The 20,824-nt window shown below is 40.4% G+C and overlaps 1 protein-coding gene across 3 annotated transcripts in view; it reads right to left on the reverse strand.

Moving 5' to 3' along the window:
• sh3pxd2b (SH3 and PX domains 2B) overlaps positions 1 to 20,824 on the reverse strand; it is a 62,996-nt gene that overhangs the window by 36,542 nt on the left and 5,630 nt on the right. For all 3 annotated transcript variants that reach the window (XM_061739424.1, XM_061739423.1, XM_061739425.1), the window contains exons 2-3: positions 20,151 to 20,231; positions 4,661 to 4,736 (exon numbers count right to left, since the gene is read on the reverse strand). In XM_061739424.1, coding sequence (XP_061595408.1) covers positions 4,661 to 4,736; positions 20,151 to 20,231 — 157 coding nt within the window. The remainder of the gene's footprint in view (positions 1 to 4,660; positions 4,737 to 20,150; positions 20,232 to 20,824) is intronic.

Raw genomic sequence — 20,824 nt, forward strand, 5'->3', positions numbered from 1 at the left:
CTCTTATTGCTAATTTGTCAGAGTTTTTTAAATGTTAGATGAGTTTCGAATAAACTCTAGTTTTAATGCCAAATAAGTAACAACCATTGGACATCAATAACCAATGCTGGTAATAACCAATGGGATAAGGGATCGTTCGCTTTAAATTCATCTTTAGCTGTTTGGTTTGAGTCAGATCTGAAATACAATACTTAACAGTGAATCTGAATAACGATGTTACAAGGTATTTGTCCGCATGTCTGAAGGAAGCTGCTGAAAACATGAACTAATAAACTGGTATGTTTTGTAATAACTTTGTCATTGGGTGTGTTTCTGATAAAAGCTAACACTTTTGATAATTTGCAATGCAAAGCAGAGCAATTCAAGCTTCAAGCACTCACGACACTTATCTCTCCTCTGCAGACAAAAAGTGAGTGTGCTATGAATAAGCTTGGAGAAGGTCATTATAACTTTTCAACTATTCTGAGTCTTACTGCCTTTTATAGAGAAATGTCAGAGGAATGCAAGATATTTGACTCCACTTGACCTCCCCAAACCCCGTACCTGCTGGTGTGCTGAGCAGGGACATCCTGAGACAAACAAAGTCGTTGGAAAAGAAAAATACAAATACCGTCCACTGTAATTTCCTAATTCTTAGGAGAAATCAACCGAAACTGAAAATAACATCTTGTTATTATTTATCCATCAGGGCTCATGGGTAAAACCGAGAAGCGTGTAGCTGATGTAAGGCACCTATTAACCTATTAACCGGATTAAATTGCCCTTTAATCCGGGCAAGCTGTGGAATTCTGACGTGACAAAATATTTACATCTGAAGAACAGCTTAAAGCATGGAGCAAATGTTTTCCATAAGTAGCAGTGCTGCTAAAAATGGAAAATTTCTAGAGCACCAGCAACTTTATGAGCACTTATTTAATTGTAGATGGCAAACTTCTGTGTGTCTGTGTGGATTTTATAGAAAAATGTCAGTGAATTAGTGTTTAAAGCGGAAACAGAATCATGAAGTGACTTTTATTTCTTTAATAAAAAAATCATCAAATATCAATCCAGACTTGTAAAATAAAGTATTCTAAATTTCCACTTCATTGTGAAGGTTTTTAACAGCGACAGGAGCTGCTTGATTGTGGAAAAATATCACAATTACAATTATTTGGGCAACATTTGAATTGTGATTATTTAAAGCCAGTTCACGTAGCAATACCAGTGCTGACCACAGGGGGCGTGTGACCAGAGACACTACAATGCTGCGTTAATGAGTGGGGATGAGCCGGCAGATCTATATCAATAATGATTTAATATTGTGATTTCTTGCATTTTTACTAATATCGTCCTCATATATTTTGCATTAGCAAATCATGCTGGGAGGGTAAGACCTTTTGATTCCTTTTTCAAACCACAACACTCGCACCCTTAAAATGTGTGAGTGTGGAGAAGACAATCTCAATGGTCTTTTACTTTGAAAAATTTGCCAATAATTCAAAGGACCAAAAGAAAGGGACTAATAGGGTGCTCACGGAGCAGCCCCCACATTTTGTCCCCACCCAGCACAGTTAAAATGATGACAGGCTTGCAATAAAACAACAGCAACAACATCATTCCAAGTAAAACTGATGGCCTTAGTTGTACAATCCAGTTGCTCCATCCAAAAGAAACAAACCACAAAAAAGACAGCCTAGAGTAAAAAAGAAAAAAAATGCAGTCAAGCATTTGGTGTGGACACCTAGCAAAAAAAGAATCTGTGCTGATGTGGGGATACTAAAGGAGTAAAAAGAGCTCGGGGCCTTGAACAAACTGGGAAAACCCCATTTGTGCTTAGTAAGCTTGGCCTCAGTCCATGCTCACTTTGCAAGTGATGGATTTTCTTCATTTTCAGGAAACTTCAGCAATTTCTATGAATAAGATGAGTCCAATTTGGCATCTGAGATTAGTTAGTTGTCTTTCAATAAAAATCTGTACTTATTTGGGAGTTCAGCATGAATCCTTGCTAGTAAACTTTAACAATGCCAAGACCTGCCAATGTGCCAAATCCTCCCAGAAGTTACAACGGAGACCAGAAACCAGCCTTTTACTGCTGGTGTGGTAAAATAATGAATAATTTGGTGTTTTGTTCAGAAGCAAAAAAGATAAAAAGACAGGATTTCCAACATTAACCTTAGCGAAGGACACGAGACAGCAACAAGACACTCTGAGGGAAGTAAAGAGGGATTTCATACCTATATTTTTAAGATTTTAAACTAAAAAGCAAGAAGGAAGTGGACAAGGATGTAATGTAGTGGCACTGCAGTGGTATTCAGCTCGTCTGACTGTAAAACGGATGCTTACGAAAAGCTCTTCCTATCTCCTACTCAGAGTTCAGATGTGCGGCTTTTTCTCTGTGCAAGTTCTCGCAATGAGTTCCAGACCTGCATTGGCATAAAAAAACAACCAAAAAACCCCCACTACTACTCCCTACATCCCCCCAGCCCCAACCCTCCCCTCCCCGGCCTGGTGGGGGATGTGTTTGTGAGGTCTATGGGTGAGGCTTTTCTTTCACTCATAACGGATTACTTTCAGCCGGATTTCTAAAGTTGGTCAAGTAAACCAAAATTCCTCAATCCAAACAAACTCCACTGCCTCCTTCCCACAAAATGATGATTCAGCCCAGACAATGGTGCAACCTAAAGTGCAGAAATCTCTTCCAGGAAACAGGAGTCTTTTTATCTTTTTTTTTACCTCCTTCATTTACTTCAAAAGCTAAAGAGACCCCCCTAAAAAAACAGCCCTGGCACAGAGGTAATACCCTTGAGATTACCCACAATCCTGTAGCGCTGGACATTTCTGAGTGGGTAAGTACTGCGAGGCTTTTATTTTTACCTCCCTCAATATAATGTCTTATCCTCAGCAGAGCCCGTGAAGTCCGTTAACTTCAGGATTTACCACAGAATCAGTCGTCAGCCTTGTCAACCTTCAAACTCAGCCATTCATGACCACTTCAAATCAGACGGGGGGAAGGGGGGGGCACAGTCGCCCCGCTAGCTGTGGTGGTTCAGTGAGCTCCAGAGTGAATGGGTGGGGAGAGCTCTCACATTGGGACATAAAGAGCAGAACATTAAAGCTGCAAGCAGCGATGAATGGGCCCTCCACCCTTGTGCACGTTCAGGCTGCAGTGGAAGCTTGTATGACTTGATGTAGATTCTTCAGACCTGGACATTTAGCGGATGACACCAGCCACGACTCTTTATGTCAAACCATTCAAAAGTTATGGGAGAAAGTAGGAACTATCAGATATCGACCATTCAGATGAAGGGACGGGGCTACTTTGCACCAATTATATTCAAGGACTCAAAACCATGTCCGATGACACCACCCACAAGTCTTTATGTGAAACCATTCAAAAATGATGCCAGAAAGGAAGTAGGAACTATCAAATATTGACCAATCAGATGAAGGTGGGGGGGGCGCGCTTTTTGGTGTTTATCGTCGCCAGGGTAACGCTTTTGACTGAGAGTAAGTAATGCGTGTCATCGCAGGATGGAGACGCACATTTTGATGTATAACACACCTGGGTGCACGTTACGGTTCGGTCCGTGTTAACTGCCGAAGGAATGGCATAAATTGCGCCAAAATTACACGATTATTTCAAAATGGCCGACTTCCTGTTCGGTTTCGGCCATGGCGCCAAGAGACTTTTCTTTAAGTTGCGACATGATACAGGTGTGTACTGATTTTCGTCCATGTACTTCAAACCGTATTGTGGGGCTTGAGGCACAAAGTTTTCTAGGGGGCGCTGTTGAGCCGTTAGGCCACGCCCATTAATGCAAACCATTAAATATCAAATTTTTCGCCAGGCTTGGCTGGCGTGCAAAATTTGGTGATTTTTAGGGCACGTTTAGGGGGGCAAAAGGCCCTCATTTCATTGGAAAAATAAAAAAAAGAAAGAAGGAAAATAATTCCTACAGATACAATAGGGCCTTCGCACTGTAAGTGCTCGGGCCCTAAAAACCAAAAACCAATCTCTGATTGATTCCAGATAAGGCATAAGTAAAAGCCCCCATTACCTGCAGAAATACGTAACATATTTTGAGTTAATCCGGATAAAGACCCCCAGCCAGGCTTAACTGCTCTGATGGCAGCAGGGACCGTTGCTGCAGCGCAGAGCCAAGCAGACTTCATTCCCCTTATCAACCCTCTTAGTTCTCAACAGAAATGCAGAAAGCCAGGCGCTGTTGGTCACAATACAGTAAAGACCGGCTACAGCTGCTGCAGGTCGCGCCGCTTCCTCTGTGAGCGAAATGTAATGTGATGAAAAAGAAAAATCTGCCTTCCTCCGGTTCATTCAGAGGTTATCAGCGGCTCAACGTCGCACAGAATGGAGCAATCAGCTGGAGCTGGAGGAAGAAGGCGATACGCAGATACGGTAAGGGTCACATGTGGAATAAGAGATCACAGTTCTCTCTGTGTTGTGTTCATACTTTCACTTGATCATCAAGTGGGCGGCAAATAAAAGTTATTTTCATCATTATTTTTTCAGATTAATCGAATCTGAAGTCAGAAGTCAACAACACTCCTGAAAGAAAATGTTGGGAACAACTCCTTATATTCAGATGGGGTTGGGAATCATTGATTTTGTTTTTCTACAAACATTTAAGAGCACAAAGGTTTGAGGTAGAAATTCTCTCACCTGGTAGGAATGGAATGATGCGGCGTTTGGGATCCTTCTGGCCTCCTTCCACCGGGAATTTATCCAGCAATTCCATCTGAAACCATGCAGTTGATTCAAAGTTACTAGCACATACGAGTATTTACATGAACACATCAACAAACGATAATATGGTCAACATAAACAGCACAGCTGGGGGCGCTCTGGAAGTAGCTGCAGGTTTTTATCAAATCAGCAGTTCCTACAAGGAATTTGGCCAATAAGAGCAAATCTGCCGGTGATTAGGAATGCACTGAGCAGATGGTATGGTTTTCCCCTCCACTTCATATGTTGCTGCAGCTCAGAGACTGTTAGCAGCGGGGCGCCAATGACATAGTGGAACATTTCTGTTTCCATCGTCTTTGAAAGACCAGTAAGCACTCCTGATCTCCTCTTGCTTTCTCTCAACATGTTTTTTCTTCCTCTTTAAAACCCCTTCCAGCTAAAGTTTTGTATGCATTTCAGGACATACATCATGCCAATGAAATAGTGGTTCCTGCACGTGTGTGCATTTATCCTACATGCAGCTGGAGGCTAATAATACCTGGTCACAGTCACGCTGACTCACGGACTTCCCCGTGCATGCTCACCTCCCGCACTGCAAAAAACTCTAAATCTTAACAAGAATATTTGTCTTAAGGTTAAAGGCCCTGTCCCAATAAACCCCCAAGTCCTACTTTTCAGCACTACCCCTAAATTTTTTGCGCATTCCCGTGAGGGTGGTGGTGTCCCAATTCCTCTTTTCACCTAGGGGTAGTGGGGATATCGAGGGTAGTGGCTATGAATCTATCCCTACGGATCGAGGGTTTTCCGATGCTCACTAGCTGAACTAGGGCCAGAAAAATTTCCCAGAATGCTTTTCGTCGTCATTTGCGGACTGAATCACAAAAAAAAACATGGCGGACATTTCTTATTTTTTAGTGAATAAAATCAATATTTTTAGTTAGTTTCTGCATAAAAATGCGTTTGATTACATTTCTAGCGAGAAATATATATTTTACTTTCATAATATTCACTTAGTACATAATAACTTGTTTGCTCGTTGTTGCAAAGATCACGCCAGAATAAGGGCTGATTTATGGTTCCGCGTTACACCAACGCAGAGCCTACGGCGTAGGTTACGTGGCGACATGCGGCGTACGCCGTAGGCTCTGCGTCGATTTAACACGGAACCATAAATCAGTCCCCGAGCCAGCAGCCGGCCGTTCTCATCTCGAAATTTTCGCAGCAAATTTCTTAACAGGCGTAGCTACAACTGTTAGATTTCATCTATTAAACCAACATTTATTTTCCTAAATGATTAATTTCAGCCAGCGGTAATTCTCAACAGAGCTGCAGGTTTCTCCCCGGGACGACGGCGCAGGTTGACCTAACGATCACGTCTGTACGTGAGCTGCTGCTGCTCCCGGACCGACGGCTTTTATCATCGCCGAAAACATCAGATCAAATTTCTTAACAGGCATTATTTGGATAAACTGAGCCCAGGTTGGGGATCTGAAACAGGTCCACAGATGTTCCTGGGAGAGGGGAGGGCTAGTGGGGGCAGAGTCCCTTGTTTTCATTCCACCAGGGAGATTGTGACTGCAGCGGCCTGCCAAGCTGCCCTGTCAAGGTCACACTATAGAATCAACAATTGTATTGAAAAGAAACAGGCAGACTCCAGTAATTTTCCGTTTGCCTTAAGTCTCTGGTTCCTCAATGGCGACTCCAAACAGACGAATTTGTGATCAATTCCCGCCAAGCCAAGCTTCCAACTTCTCCAAGGTCTTATCCATCTTGCCAACAAGCTCAAAGACCGCCGCTAGCCTGCGATTCTGTTCAAGAATCGCATCCAGCTTGCGGCTTTGCTCTCCCAACGTTAAAGTCTGAGTGTTGGTCGCAGAGCTTATCCCCTCAGCCACGTCCGGCAGCTCAGAAAGGGCCAGAACAGCTGTCGATGACTTACGCGTTTGTCGATAGACTAGGAATCCCCCCCCACTCCAATTAGCAGAAATCCTGCTATCATAAATCCAATTATGAAGCATCTTCAACGTCCTCGACAGAAAGGATGGCCAGACACAACGGCCTCCAATGTTTCCAGGAGTCCATTGTGTATCCGGCAAAAAATGTCCCATCGGGGCAAGAGGGCTCCCTTGTCCCCTGACTTCTCGTCACAAAAATTTGGTCAATTGTGCTGAGAGACCAGTTAATCAATTCCATGATTGTAGAATTTCGGAGGAGTGAAAAAGAGAGGCTCTGAAAGACAAGACAGGACAAAAAGCAGCAGCAGGGCAGATAGGGAGGGAGAGGAGCAGAAAAGTGTCCGCCTTCGCCGAGAGCCGGAAGAAGATGTTTTGTTGATGTCTTATTATGTTTATGTGTTGTTTTGTTGATTTATTGTCTTATGTGATGTTTTGTTGATGTCTTATTGTGTTTATGTGTTGTTTTGTTGATTTATTGTGTCTTATGTGATGTTTTGTTGTGTGTGGACCCCAGGAAGAGTAGCTGCCACTCTGGTGGCAGCTAATGGGGATCCAATTAAATAAATAAATAAACAAACAACAACAAACAGCAAAAAATAAATACAAATACAGAATGTATGTGTTAAAGATGTTTCACATCAAATTGAAGTACATGTGTCCCTGTGTTGGTTGAGTGTCTCTAATCCTGATGTGTTGACTGGGACTGCTGATCCTGACGGGCTGGACTCCGAGAACAAGTTCTAGGAGATTATTACAGTTTCTCTCCGTGTTCTCAAGGAAATGAACCTCATAAAATGCTTTATCTACAAAGGCTTTATGCCACGGAGGAATTTGAGGGTCAAAACAAATTGGTTTTCCAAAGAGGAATTTAAATCCATCTGCCGTTAAGTAGCTCAGACTCTTGACTGCCATGAAACTCATTTCCACAACGTTCAACACCATTTATCAAACGTAAAATTCAAGGGCTGTATATTCATTCATATTCATTTGCACGCACCGGGCCTCCATCAATATTTAGCAAATCTTTCCATTGAAAATGTAATTTTATGAAGGAACCAACAAGTGATCACGTTAACAAAAGTTTTATTCCATTTACGGCCCAGCAGCCTCTGAAGTGCAATAAAAGGAGCGGCTCTTACCGACTGTGTATTCAACAACATTTGGCAGGCAGTCTAAAGGGCTTTATTTACAACCATGACTCTTTACAGCATCCTGAAGGCAGCGAGTCCCCCGCAGAAGTGATACGTCCCAACTGTCGAGCTAAAACTACACACTATAGATCCAATGACACAACCAAAGACTAGGCCTGAAAAGCTCTGTGCTCAGGTCCATATTAAACTATAAATCATCAGGGTCGGTGAGCAAACAGCTCAGCAATTTTAATTCAAATCTCTAGGTGAGCTAAAACTCAACACATATTAACTGTAACCGATACAAAAAGAGTTCACAGTCTTACAAAATCTGAAGATGCATCATCTAAAGAAATCTAAATACTTCATCAATGTCACAGTACCACCTTAAGAGAAGCAAAGTAAACACGGAGACAGCCAGACGTGGAGAATGTCCACCCAACACTCAGACACATGGGAACGATTACAGACACACCTCAGTGCTCCTTCAACTGTGTGTGCAGCAGCACTCAAACAAGAGAGAGTTATCTCCTGGACATATCAGTTACATCATGCTTTCAGCATCGAGCAGCGGCGCTCTGCAGGGAGGTGGGGGTTAAAGGCGCACAGGCCAGATTACACTTCCTCACAAATACGCACATGGATTGCTGCATAGTTTGTCTCCTTATCACAACCAAGTATGTGTCTGCTTGGAGGACAGTTTTTAAAACGTGCATTATCTACATAGAGCTATTCTGTCCATGTGAAGATGGAATCAAGGGCGATGCAGACACCCCCCCCCCACAGCTCCTCATGTATAGCTGATGACGTTCACGTCGAGGAAACACTTGCAGACTCTCACATACTAACTGATGCACGAAGTAGAACACAGCTGATGCGTAAAGCAGAGCACAATTTAATTGCTTATTGATTTGAAAACCAATGTTTGAGGCCACTAAGAGGATACGCAGCTCTCGTTTTAAACTAAACTCCGATATCTCGATAATCCACAACAGAAAGGAATTTTGCAAAGCTGCAATTTGCACCTTAGACTCGAACTAACCTAAAATCAGCTACGGTTTGAATCCATTTAAACTGCGAGACCTTGTATCAGGAAGGCAAACCCATTAGTCCGTAGGCTACTGCAGAACCAGAACATGAAAAACCACAATTGTCAACATTTGCAATTATGCCGATGTGTCTGTGATGATGTGGAATTGTAGATATTCTGTTTTCTTTCCCCGAAGTCAGTAAGGGACATCATCATCCAGGGATCTTCACATTTGCAGTCTGCCCACTTTGACCACATCAGCATTCAAAGAAAGTCCTCATAAAGAAGATCTATGATGTCAAAGATTGTTGAATCCAGGAGCGATGTTTGCTTTCGCTGCACATCAATGGACCAGTGATTCATTTACTCAACTCACTGTGTACTTACACCCAAGGTCATTTTTAACCTTCCTAACCATCATTCTTATGATTGCAAAAACGCCCAGCATTTGTAGTTAAGCTGCAGGTATTTTATTTATCTTACGTTAGAAACGTTAGAAACGATGTCAGGCGATTCACAGTCGGTGCAACTACTAACTACATGTGATGGATTCAGGGACAGCATTTACCAGAACTATACAGGACTGTCTCAGAAAATTAGAATATTGTGATAAAGTTCTTTATTTTCTGTAATGCAATTAAAAAAACAAAAATGTCATACATTCTGGATTCATTACAAATCAACTGAAATATTGCAAGCCTTTTATTATTTTAATATTGCTGATTATGGTTTACAGTTTAAGATTAAGATTCCCAGAATATTCTAATTTTTTGAGATAGGATATTTGAGTTTTCTTAAGCTGTAAGCCATGATCAGCAATATTAAAATAATAAAAGGCTTGCAATATTTCAGTTGATTTGTAATGAATCCAGAATGTATGACATTTTTGCATTACAGAAAATAAAGAACTTTATCACAATATTCTAATTTTCTGAGACAGAACTATAGGGTGACGTAAACCTTCCTTCTGTCGTTATATCAGCCTGTTTCCCTTCACACATTACTAAAGTAAATTGGCTTAAATGCACGTAGCATGAAACCGGCAGGACTTCCTGTCTGAGTAATGATTCTAAGAATAAACGATATACAATCATCTTCCTTTAAAACTTTAAGATACAAAAAGGAAGCACATTGTTATTAGTTTTGTGAAGGAGAGAAGAGGCAACCTTAGTTATTACTGAGTAAAAACACTCCCTAACCCCCCCCCCCCCCCACTCAATTACAATGAATGGAAAGTATGTGACAACTGCGCGGCCCTGAATAAGCTTTTTTCCCCCCCGATTTTTCCCTACAGCTGTAAAGTAGAACATTATCTTATAACCAAAGTGAGTGAGAATGCTGCAGGTCTACGCTTGTGAAGCTGAAGAGGGAAAGAAAGGAAACTGGTGACACGGAAATAAAAGTGCAAAGCTAGTAGGCTGAACCCATGGTAAATATTACTGTGTGTGTGTGTGTGTGTGTGTGTGTGTGTGTGTGTGTGTGTGTGTGTGTGTGTGTGTGTGTGTGTGTGTGTGTGTGTGTGTGTGTGTGTGTGTGTGTGTGTGTCTGTCTGACTCAGCTCCATAAGGAATGTTTTACAGGCCACGGCAAACTTCTGGATATTGTTTATCCAGCTGTTTTACTTTGCAGGAAAAACCTCATATATGACCCAAAAATGTGTTCTATTTCACACAGATGAAGTAATTAGAAAACTCTGTTTGAAGACTTTTTCTTCAAAGAAGCAAAATGTTTCCAATGTGCGTGTTTCCAGACTTTAAAACAAGTACAAACTAAAGTTTGTAAAAAAAAACAGACAGACAGACAGACAAGCGGACGGAGTAAAAGTAAGAAACTCAAAGCAACATGCCTTAAAACAGAAAGTTCACAACAAAAAGAATAAAAAAAACAAATGGACAGAAACAGGAGTCAATAATTCAGATTAAACCTTAAGAAATCAGCTATTTACATCTAGAAAAAGCCAAACGTTAACCATCTTCAACACCTAAACAGAAAAAATAAGGCCAAATGGAGCTAAAGAGAGGAATAATGGATGAAATATCCACAGTTCAATCAGGAATCAATATTGGGAATGGAGATTATGTTAGAAAACCTGTTTGGTGATGGTTCAATAAAACATTAAGATAGATACCTAAAGAAATCAAGCCAGTTTCCAGGTATAAGTAGACAAGACCGTCTAAACCGAGACCAAGACCAGTTCATCTCAAGACCGAGACCCAAAAGAAACCTAGTTATTTTATCATCTTACGTAAGTTGTAGAACATCATCTCCATCCTGGTCCAGCCTCTTAGTTTCCATATGAGCTTGTTTTCAACTGCAGCACAATAACACAGAGAAGTGGATGATGATGTTGAACTCACTATAAATGTTTCCATCCATCAGCTGAGATCAGATCTGTGTGGCGACTGCACTACCGCTATTTCTACTATTGGAGGATTGACTCCAGTGCTTTTAAGGGTTGACACGACTACTAACTAGTCCCTAACTAGTCCTCTAGCAGAATAACCAGCTCCAACACCCCCCTCCACCTCAGAAATGTCAGGAATAGTAAATGTTACTGATTTAAATTGGACTTAAGTTGTAGATGAAACGTGAATTTTAAATATTAAAGATACACAATTATCAACTTGAAATTGCATTATTCATAATTATAGTAGCCAAATTACACTGAATATTAGTATCACAGAAATAGACCTAATGCTTAATCAATCACAACGATACGCAAATATTATTCAAAAGCCAATGATGCCATATATTTATTCAAACAAGGTCGTTATAAACACAATACTGTAATTAAAAACAGATACACATGCAGATGCATCAAAACATGCATGAAATCAGGTGCAAAATGCAAGTAGTTTACAAAACTGTATAAGAGGAAGAACTGGTGACAACAAGATTCTGTGTGTGATTCTTGGCGTGTGCAGCTGCATCTCAATGATCCCAGTCCGAGACGAAACAAGACCACAAAAAAGTGGTGTTGAGACCAAAACCTGTCTCAAGAACTATAAGTCTTTATTCTGCCTCTTTGCTGGCTTCAGTAGTAACAGAACCAAAAACATAAGTGGGTGACCGAGAAAAGTATATCAGGGGTCCAACACCATAGTGACAATTGATATATTTAATGAGACATGTGGACACAGAAAACAGTGTGAAGAGGATTGGAACAAAAGCTCCGTGTGGCCTGTTGTTGTTAAAACCCTTAACCAAAAAACACCAAGCACATGGCTGCAAAAAGTGACAAGCAAGTTATAGATGCTGTTAAAGAAATACCACCAAGTTGGTGGTCAACGGAGGTCAACTGGACCGGCTGTATGACTATTACCAGTACTGGAGTTGAGTGGGGATGAGGGGGGATGAGGGGGACGGCATCCCCCCCTGAAATAAAAACGGTCAAAATCACCCCCCCTTTCCATCCCTTATGTCATTTCATCAATGAATGTGGTTTTACTGCTATTTCAACATTTAGAGTCATCACCAGAAAAATAACACCAGAAAAATAACTTATTTGACAATTTTCACCTTTTTCAAGTCAATTTTCACTTGAAATAAGTAGGAAAATATGCCAGTGGAACAAGATTTATCTTCTTATTACAAGCAAAATAATCTTGTTCCACTGGCAGATTTTTCTACTTATTTCAAGTGAAAATTGTTGTTTTTTCCAGTGATGAGTCTTGTTTTAAGTGCAATGAGATTTCTTTACTAAAATCCAACATTTTAACTAGAAATAAGACAAATATTCTTGTTAAGATTGTGAGTTTTTGCAGTGATCCATGTTACTTATCCTGTGAAGGACAGAATCATATTGATAAGTTCAGAAAAGTGTTTTTTATTGTTGTGTTTTGATGTATTTGATGTAAGCCCAGTGGATATTTAAAGCTTACAGAAGGCTGCATTTAACTGCTGCTATGTCATTCCTGCAGTATTTCTGCAGCTGTTTTGGTCACTGCTATTATTTGTAATATATTATATTATTTGTAATCAGCACAAATTATCTGTCCCCATATGATAAAATCCACCATCCCCCCTGATTTTTTTTTACAACTCGAGTATTGACTATTACTCCAACAACTTGGACATGTCCCACCCGTGTCCCACCCATGTTCCACCCGTGTCCCACCCGGTCGCCCCTGCAGAGCGCTGGAGGGAAGCACACGCCGGGGAGCGTGTCGTTCCCGCCTCGATGGGACCAGCGTGACTGCACAGCTGGAGAGCGGGGGCGGATAAAGAGGAGCTCTCTAGAGCATCTTTACACTGCAGTCGCTGCAAAAGTGGCTATTAATGCTACAGGGTTGCATTTAAGGGAAAGGAAGAGTAGAGTCAGCAGAGTACACTGTCATTTTGTTTCATTATTGGGAAGTAGATAATGTATGTCCCTATAGTACAAAAGAAGGTCAAATAATGGTTCCAATCGCTCCCCTCCAGTCAGTAAGAGTAAGAGATGTACTTCTTTCCTCTAGTTGAAGTGGGGAAAAAATGCAAAAAATGACGAATTTTTTTTTTGTAGCTTTGCTTTCCAAAGTCAAAACTCTGCCAGCGGACAAAATAGTTTAGTGTCACATCTATGATTTTTCTTTTTTTAACTAGGAAATAAAACAGCTGGGTTAACATCAACCAAGCGTGATGATGCCATGTGATTTGCCAGAGGTTGTAATTCATTGTGAAAAGAAAAAGCAAAAGAAAAATGGACATCACAACCTTTGTGAGCGCTGCTGCGCTAAGAAATGTTCTGCGTTAACTCTTTGGGTCTCTCTTTGACCGTTTCTAACAAATAAAAGGATTATGACGTCACTAATGAGGCTCTTTTGATGGTCCGGTTCAGACGGTACCTGGAAAAGTATAAAGTTGATCAGAGATTTGAATGTCTTTTTGTTGGCTGTGAGTGAAGGAAAAACAAGCGCATGTAGCTGTAGTTTATCTTCCGTCTCAGCTGCTTTGTGGCAGCTGTGCTGACAGGATGTGGTCAATGACACACTCTGTCTGGGTCTCAGACTGAAGGGAGACCAGAGGAACAGCGGGCTCTCTTTCTTAGTTATTACCAGCTCGTCCTGAATCACCAGAAACCAGCATGATGCCACAGGAAGAGAGATGACCCAGAGCAGGAGATGGTCACGGAAGATGTCGGGAAATTAAGTTTTAGTTCACAAAAGAGCTGAGTGACTCAGCTCCGTGTTGTCACCGGGATGGCCAAGCACCTGAGCCGACGCCTGCACAAAACTCAAACTACGGCCAGAGGTGTCAAGTAACAAAGTACAAATACTTCGTTACCTTACTTAAGTAGAAATTTTGGTTATCTATACTTCACTGGAGTCATTATTTTTCAGACGATTTTTTACTTTTAGTTAGTTAGTTAGTTAGTTAGTGATTTATTCCGAACATGCAAATGATATATAACGTAAATATGAACAAGTAAAACAGAAATAATAATACAAAATGGCCGATCAAGACAATTTTACAAAACAAAACAAAATAAAACAAAAAAACAGCATAAAACAAAAAAACAGCACAGTAATTTCACTTGCATGTCCGAAAAGGGGTGGGAACTTTTACTCCTTACATTTTCACGCAATGATCTGTACTTTTTTTTTTTTGAAAAATTAATTTCGATATTTTCCAGTAACATACAATGTAATCATGACGGTACCACATTGTAACTGGAGTATGCCCTTGTGCAGTTTCAGCCATGCATCTATAAGATGGAGCTAACAGTAGATACCATGACAGAGGCATCTAAGAAACCTGGAAAAGTAATGACTGAATAAATGAAAAAAAAAGAATACATTCTTTTTTATTTAATTGTTTTAAATAATAAAAACTACTTAACCCTCCGAGCTAAAAGTTGCAACATTTTTTGTCACTTTAGAATCCAATTAGCACTTCCTCCTGTAAATTCTTGTGATTATGTAATGTGTTCACCATGTCTGAATCTTGTCCCTAATCTATTATCAATAATACTTAATAATATTCAGAGGTGTCAAGTAACAAAGTACAAATACTTTGTTACCTTACTTAAGTAGAAATTTTGGTTATCTATACTTCACTGGAGTAATTGTTTTTCAGACTTTTTACTTTTACTCCTTACATTTTCACGCAATTATCTGTACTTTTTACTCCTTACATTTTAAAAACGGCCTCGTTACTCTATTTCATTTCGTCCTTTAATAAAAACTATCCAGTTAAATTGCTCCATCCGGATAGAGTGAATTTGGTTGTGGTTGTTTCAGATGTTCTTGTCCAGTTTTGTTCTAACATCCGTTCCCTCAGATTCCTGCAACTAAACTTGGATGTACATTCCAATAAAGGTTAGGATAAATGATAACATGCCTCTGAAGTTTGACTTTTTGCACCATTACAATACTTATAGGCAACTAGTCATCATATCTCCTGCTCTCTGAAACACATGTTAATGCTCAATAGTACACATATATGCTTCTTTAATATATTTGCATTATACTAAGATGCATTCATTTTCAATGGCTTTTGTCCTTTTCCCCTTACATTACTTTTACTTTTATACTTTAAGTAGTTTTGAAACCAGTACTTTTATACTTTTACTTGAGTAAAAAACTTCAGTTGATACTTCAACTTCTACAGGAGTATTTTTAAACTCTAGTATCTATACTTCTACCTGAGTAATGAATGTGAATACTGAAGACACCTCTGACTACGGCATAACTCTTAAAGAAAGAAAGAAAAAACAAAACCTGCACAAAATAATTAAATAAATAAGGTCTAACATGAGTGCGGTGGTGATGCTGAGATGTTGTCAGTTCCAGCAGGATACCGCTGCCAAACCTTACACAAGATAAGAAACAGAGTGGTACACCCATAATTCTCTAAATGTAGCTTTATCTGTTGTATATCTAAAAATAAGCACCCACCCACAGGATATCAGCACAGCAGGAAGCAGATTAATGACATGGTGGTGGTGAGAAAGAAAGGGGAAATGCCCCTAATGAAAACACCTCATGCATGGCCATCAGATGTTCTGCTAACAGTGACGTGTAGGGATGGGGATCCAGAACCAGTTCTTGTTCAGGACCGGTTCCCACTGACTACGTTTACATGCAGTGAAAATTCGGGTTATTGCTAATATTCCAGTTACTGAAACATTCTGAATATTCCGTTTACATGGTGATTAATCATTGGGGATATCTGGATCAAACCAGCGACGCACGGAGAACATCATGACACAATTCCCGTCATTTCTGCTTCTTCTTCCTGTATCCAAATTCAAAACAAAAGCTGCTTCACGCAACTTTTCTCTCTCCTTCTTGTAAATCTTCTATCCCGGTACTTTCTACCGTCTACAAATGCAGAAATGTTCATATCCTTCATTACATTTATGAAGTGATTAGTCTCCTCCTGGTCTTGGTTTCTCCGTGTTTAGAAGAACTTCCTGGACTCAAAAGACCAGGATTCCTTGTGAACAGAGCATGTGCAGAAAACAAATTCATGTTCCGTTTGATGGGGATATTCCGTTTGGCGTTTACATGACCCAATATTCAGGTTTTAAAAGGAGTAACCCAGGGGTCATATGGGGTTTTTAAAAACCTGAATATGAGCAAATTCAGGTTATTTAAAGGGGCCATGTAAATTGGTGTTTACATGGCCGTGCAAATTCTGGGTTATTGCCAATATTCAGGTTTTAAAAGGGTTATTGATGCATGGAAACGCAGTCAGTGTTTCAGTTCCTTGGAATCGTTTACAAATTTTGGAAACGATTCCCTTTTCGATTCCAGTGGAAACAAATGACGTCATCACCTACGTTGCATATCTTGCATATCTTACGTGCAGTCAATAGTTAACGTGGCGTCCAAGCGATACAAACGCTCAAAAGTCTGGTTACATTTCAGTAAAAAAACCCGACAACGGGGCGACTTGCAATACTTGCCAAGTGGATAATTCGTCGTAGTTAGGGTTAGAGTTAAGGTTCCAGATTTACAAAATGCACAATGTGATTGGATTTGACTTGATTGTATTTGTCACTGGCTGGAAAAAAAAAGGAAAATTTGAATTTCTAATAGAAAAATGTTGGACATTCTTGTGGAATTGCTACAGAATAATTCATGCTGATTTTGTTAACTTCTACCGAAGAATATTTCTTTTTTTATCATTATTAAAATGGTATATTTGTGATGCTTATCGAACTTTTATTGTCCTTTTTTCCAAACAGGAATCGATAAAGAACTGAATCGTTAAGCAGAATTGAAAATGGAATTGGAATCGTAAAAATCTCATCAATTCCCATCCCTAGTGATGTGTTTCTAGCCAGAATGTGGCATTGTAGGGGTCAAAGGAGCCAGGACTTTATCATTATTGTGGTTGTTGTAAACGTGAAAGGACAGCTGACATGGCTGGGTCATTAACAGACTTGTGCAGGTTAATTAGGTTAAATTAGAATCAGGTGTGTTGAAACAGACAAACATCTAAAACATGCAGGACTGGGGAACCAGGACCACGGGTCGGGAAACACTGTTCTAAACCTAATAGTAACAACATCAGAGGTGTCTCCAGTATTCACATTCATTACTCAGGTAGAAGTATAGATACTAGAGTTAAAAAATACTCCTGTAGAAGTTGAAGTATCAACTCAAGTTTTTTACTCAAGTAAAAGTATAAAAGTACTGGTTTCAAAACTACTTAAAGTATAAAAGTAAAAGTAATGTAAGGGGGAAAAAGCCATTAAGGACAAAAGCCATTGAAAATGAATGCATCTTAGTATAATGTAAATATATTAAAGAAGCATATATGTGTACTATTGAGCATTAACATGTGTTTCAGAGAGCAGGAGATATGATGACTAGTTACCTATAAGTATTGTAATGGTGCAAAAAGTCAAACTTCAGAGGCATGTTATCATTTATCCTAACCTTTATTGGAATGTACATCCAAGTTTAGTTGCAGGAATCTGAGGGAACGGATGTAAGAACAAAACTGGACAAGAACATCTGAAACAACCACAACCAAATTCACTCTATCCGGATGGAGCAATTTAACTGGATAGTTTTTTTTTAAAGGCCGAAATGAAATAGAGTAACGAGGCTGTTTTTAAAATGTAAGGAGTAAAAAGTACAGATAATTGCGTGAAAATGTAAGGAGTAAAAGTAAAAAGTCGTCTGAAAAATAATGACTCCAGTGAAGTATAGATAACCAAAATTTCTACTTAAGTAAGGTAACAAAGTATTTGTACTTCGTTACTTGACACCTCTGGACAACATTAATTAAGTCGAAGAAGAGCCTGGGCTGATGAAACTAACTTCACAGAACACACTGGGAATATCTCACAGAATCCTAATTCCATTTTAAAGCAAACAAACAAACAGTTGTCAAATATCAGACATCGTGTCAGGAAGACTGCCGTGTGGGGTACCCCAAGGTTCATTTCTGGGCCCTATCCTGTTCCTTTTATACATTCAACTGTCCTACTGTATCTTTACTGTTCTTTTAATTCAGGAATTCAGCTTAGAAATATCCCCAAACTTTGTAAATTACTGTCAATATCTAAGTATGAAAGGTTTGTAAATGCTAATATTTCATCTTGTTTAGACTATTGAAATAACCCTTTTACCCGTTTAAACAAAAACGAGGCGGTCCAGAATGCTGCTGCAAGGCTCCTAACATGATGCGACTGCTAACAGAAGTATTAAGACAAATTGTGAGCTGTGTAGGGCTATAGAATTAAAAATAAATAAAAGGATACATTTAAGGAGTACAAATAAATGTGAGGTAATTAACATCAGGAGACATTCAAACGTTCCTCACAGGTTCAAACTAATGATCTAAACCAATAATTTAATCTTTAACATTACACGGGCGGCCTCAGAGAGATTTACTAAATCATTACACGTCTTCACCTCCCTACTCATGCTGCGATCACATCCACCGCTTAATAAGAATTTAATTCAATTAGACCTGACCTTTTCCTTTGTCTAAATTGAGCATATCTTTATTAAAAGGTCTGGCTGGTGTCCTGAAGTCTGGGATTTCCAGGACAAACCCCCCCCCCAGCCCTCCGATCCATTAGGTTCCAAAGAAGAAGAGAAGCTGAAAATACTAATAAGATTCCCTGGTTGTGCAACACACACCAGCGGCGTGACGTCCCGGGATGACTCAGACGTTTCTGTGGCCGTCAGTGTGGTCATCCCATTCATCACTGTCCTCCATTAACTGCACTGGGAGGTTTTTCCGAGTCATCTCGCTCCATGTAATTACCAGTGTCACATGGGCGGAGCAGGGAGAGGCTCTTTCGAGATGAAAAACAGTCCCTCCGTTTCTCCGTTTCCATTTACGCCAGATGAAACATGCAACAGACTAAGGTCCTGTCCCAATCCCCCCACTACCCCTACTTTTCAGGTAGTGAAGAAAACGAGTGTAGTGGCTATGAATCTGTCCCTACGGATCGAGGGATTTCAGATGCTCACTAGCTGAACTAGGGCCAGAAAAATTTCCCAGAATGCTTTTCGTCGTCATTTGCGGACTGAATTGGAGTTAGTTTCTGCATAAAAATGCGTTTTGATTACATTTCTAGCGAGAAATATATATATTTTACTTTCATAATATTCACTCAGTGAATGTACATAATCACTCACTTGCCTGTTGTTGCGAAGTCTTTTTCAAACCTCTCAAGAATAAAGGCTGATTTATGGTTCTGCGTTACACCAACGCAGAGCCTACGGCGTAGGTTACGCGGCGACGCGCGCCATACGCCGTACGCCGTACCCTACGCCTTAGGCTCTGCGTTGATTTAACACGCAACCATAAATCAGCTCCGGAGCAGGCAGGCAGAAATCCCCAAATTTTCGGAGCAAATTTCTTAACAGGCGTAGCTACAACTGTTAGATTTCATCTATTAAACCAACATTTATCTTCCTAAATGATTTATTTCAGCCAGTGGTAATTCTCCACAGAGCTGCAGGTTTCTCCCCCGGGACGACGGCGCAGGTTGACCCGGCCGTGAGCTGCTGCTGCTCCGAGCCGGCGGCTCTTCTCATCGCCGAAAACATCAGATCAAATTTCTTAACAGGCGTTATTTGGATAAACTGAGCCCAGGTTGGGGATCTTAACGGTTACTTTTACGCCTGAAAAAATATTAAAACTTAATAAAGTGGCATATCAACAGCACTACAGCTGAAATTAAAACAGCTTTTGGCTCTCAGCTTCCTGATTAGTGGTGGTTCTGAAAGTAGGAGTAGTGGGAGTATGGGGACAGACCTGGGAAGATTACAAGGGCCCTAAAATCTGTGGCTTCTTTTTTAGGGGTAGTGGTAGTGAGGGAGGGCTAGTGGTAGAAAGTAGGGGGTGTATTGGGATTGGCCCTAAAACAAAACTCATTCGTACACAAACACACTCACCTGGAGGTCGAAGAACTTGCTGTAGCGTCTGAAAATGACTTCTGTGCTGCCATCGCTCCAGGACACTTTGATGATATAAACCTGAAAAAGCAAAGAGACAAATATAATTGGAAGACATGAAATAACTCATCATGACCCTAAACCCTGTGAGGCGTCACTCCCGCCTCGTGGTGCGGGGTATTTACCAGGCTTCCAGTACTCTCTGTGAGAAACTAGTCATTTTCCACCAGGTCCTGTCTTTTCAGTGCCATTTAACGGGTCCCCAGAGTGGCCTCCTTTCATCCGTGTAATACAACAGAAAATAAAGAGCAGCCTCTTCCAAAGCAACACTGACAAATTGGTCCTACAACACATCCAGGCTAGACGGCCACAGTGCCATTTTACCCAAGGGTCCAAATAATACCCTAAAAGTCTTAAAGCTGCTCAAAAGTGCCACTGCGAGAGCGCCGACTCGTACAACGGGGAGAGATTGCATTTCATCCGTGTTACTCTCGACACGAGCCCCCAGACTTACAAAAGGATTTTAAATCCTTCTTATTACAGGCAAAAGCTGGAAAAAAACAAATGTTGGTCACTGCATTTCCAAGAGCGGGACGTGAGGCGGAGCTTTCGGCTTTCACGCTCCTCTAAAGGTTTGTGTAGAAAACACAAGCCGGATTATTCAACAGTTCTTT

Source organism: Cololabis saira, chromosome 14, assembly GCF_033807715.1.
Source record: "Cololabis saira isolate AMF1-May2022 chromosome 14, fColSai1.1, whole genome shotgun sequence".
NCBI lineage: Eukaryota > Metazoa > Chordata > Actinopteri > Beloniformes > Belonidae > Cololabis > Cololabis saira.